Source organism: Metopolophium dirhodum, chromosome 1 (genome assembly GCF_019925205.1).
Source record: "Metopolophium dirhodum isolate CAU chromosome 1, ASM1992520v1, whole genome shotgun sequence".
Lineage (NCBI taxonomy): Eukaryota > Metazoa > Arthropoda > Insecta > Hemiptera > Aphididae > Metopolophium > Metopolophium dirhodum.
Genome location: NC_083560.1, coordinates 120,973,377 through 120,975,547, shown reverse-complemented (window position 1 = coordinate 120,975,547; position 2,171 = coordinate 120,973,377). Strand labels below are relative to the sequence as shown.

Genomic DNA, 2,171 nt, shown 5'->3' with positions numbered 1-2,171 from the left:
CGCGAAGCACCCGATCTTACTGCCGCGATCCTCACACCTCACCGAATTGATCATCCGCCACTACCATGTGTCATTTCTGCACGGCGGATCAAAATTAGTATTGTCAATGTTAAGTCAAAAATTCTGGATTTTGTCGGGTCACGCTACGGTTCGACGTGTCATTTTTTCAGGCGTGTCGTGCACCCGCCACAAAGCTGTCCGCCTTCAGCCAATCATGGCAGACCTGCTGTCCTACCTGGTCCAACCGCACCGACCGTTTTCACACGTCGGGATGGACTACGGGGGTCCGTTCCTTGTCAAGGAACATCGTCGTCGCAATGCGCAATCAGTCAAGGTATACCTTGCATTATTTATTTGTATGTCCGTCAAGGCCGTTCACCTCGAAATCGTGTCTGATCTCAGCACTGACGCCTTCCTCGCGGCCTTAGACCGTTTTGTTGCACGTCGTGGGATTCCGGCCAACATCTATTCGGACTGCGGGACAAATTACGTCGGTGCCGCGCGCCAGCTGAAAACGTTGTTCCGCGACGCCAAGGCCGAAGACCGGATATCGTCGCACCTCAACTGTACGTGGCACTTCAATCCACCCGCCGCGCCCCATTTCGGCGGAATTTGGGAGGCTGGCATCAAAAGCGTCAAGTTTCACCTCAAGCACGTCATCGGTCAACAGGTGTTGACATTCGATGAGTTCCTCACTTTGACCACGCGCATCGAGGGCATTCTAAACTCCAGACCGATCACGCCGACGTCATCCGACCCGCACCGATTTGAGTGCATTAACACCGGGCCACTTCCTTATTGGACAGCCGCTTCAAGCCGTACCCGAACCTGACATCACCGACGTTCAAGTGAACCGGTTGAACCGATGGCAACTCATTCGACAGTGTCATCAATCCTACTGGAAACGGTGGTCCCGCGAATATTTGTCCACACTACAAGGTCTTCATAAATGGTTCAAGACGTCCCCGAACTTAACGATCGGCGACACGGTAATCGTTGAAACTCCATCTCGACCACCAACTGAATGGCGTCTCAACCGTGTCACGGAGGTCCATCCAGGGTCCGATGGTGTTGTGCGCACTCATGACGGTATCTACAAGCGCCCGGTCGTGAAACTTGTGCGTTTACCAGTCGAGCCCTGATACTTGTCCTCATCTCCCAATGACCTCATTATGTAATTATTTTATTTATTTATTTATTTATTTTTTTCCTTTATCAATCACATTCTCGGTCATGTTAATTATTTGTTTGTCTAATGATGAGTGTCAGGCTCCATGTATTATGATGTATTTATGTATAAATATTATTCCACCCATGTATCTATGTATCTATAGCCCCGTATTTTTTGTGATGTGTACGATCTGAACTTCAACGTCCATATTCATGTCTGCTGTTTTCTTGAAAGACGCCTGAGTCTTTCAACGCGGAGAGGAAATGTTGGGTACACAATTGGCAGTTTGAATTATGCGCTGTCGTATGCGATACGCATATATCGCAATGTTGTCACCCTGCCGCCCCGCCGCCGAAAACTGTGCGAGTGAACTTTGTACTCGCGAAGAAGGGGACGGTATCGTCGTGGTCAAGCCGACGGTCACCAACACCCGCCGATACACCTTTGTCGTTTCCGAGCCGTCTAGGCAATTTTCCCGTTCATGTCGCGATCCGGTGCGCCGCCGCCGTCAATACGCTATGTATTTTATGTGTTCCGTGCATCCGAGCCGTGCTGCTCCTTAACTCGTCGCGAACGCCAGTTTTCGCGTTACGAGCACCGGCACTTGTGCTAAACCACGGTTCATAGTGGTACCTACCGTCTCCCGTTAGAATTGTCGTAGTGCGAACTCGAGCCGTGGTCAACCACGTAATCCAAGTGTTTGTCGTCGGAACCGTTCGCGCTCCCGTTGTGCACACGAAGTTGTGCTTTTCGACCGCCCATGGTCAGTGCCCTCACCTTGCATCTTCGCCCGCTCGTTTTACCTACGCTGTGCGATTTGCCGTGTTCCAAGTCTTGCCGTTCGTCTACCGGTTTCGCCCAGTGAGCCCGTCGGTCCCTTCGCTGTGTGCGTCGCATTTACGCCGCGTCGCCACCGAGGTACTGGTGCGACCCCGCGATCCGAACACCGTTGTTTTGTTTTGTCGTCCGCCCGACCATCACCGTGCGATTCGAGCTCCGC

At 52.0% G+C, this 2,171-nt stretch overlaps 1 protein-coding gene across 1 annotated transcript; it reads left to right on the top strand.

The window, feature by feature from the left end:
- The first annotated feature begins 214 nt into the window (after nt 1-214).
- Nucleotides 215-832, top strand: LOC132953598 (uncharacterized). Its single transcript, XM_061025978.1, has one exon. The coding sequence runs from the start codon at nt 215-217 to the stop codon at nt 830-832; it is 618 nt and encodes a 205-aa protein (XP_060881961.1).
- Nucleotides 833-2,171: the final 1,339 nt, after the last annotated feature.

Coding starts and splice junctions, on each gene's coding strand:
- LOC132953598 (XM_061025978.1), top strand. CDS start 215: ATGGCAGACCTGCTGTCCTACCTGGTCCAACCGCACCGACCGTTTTCA.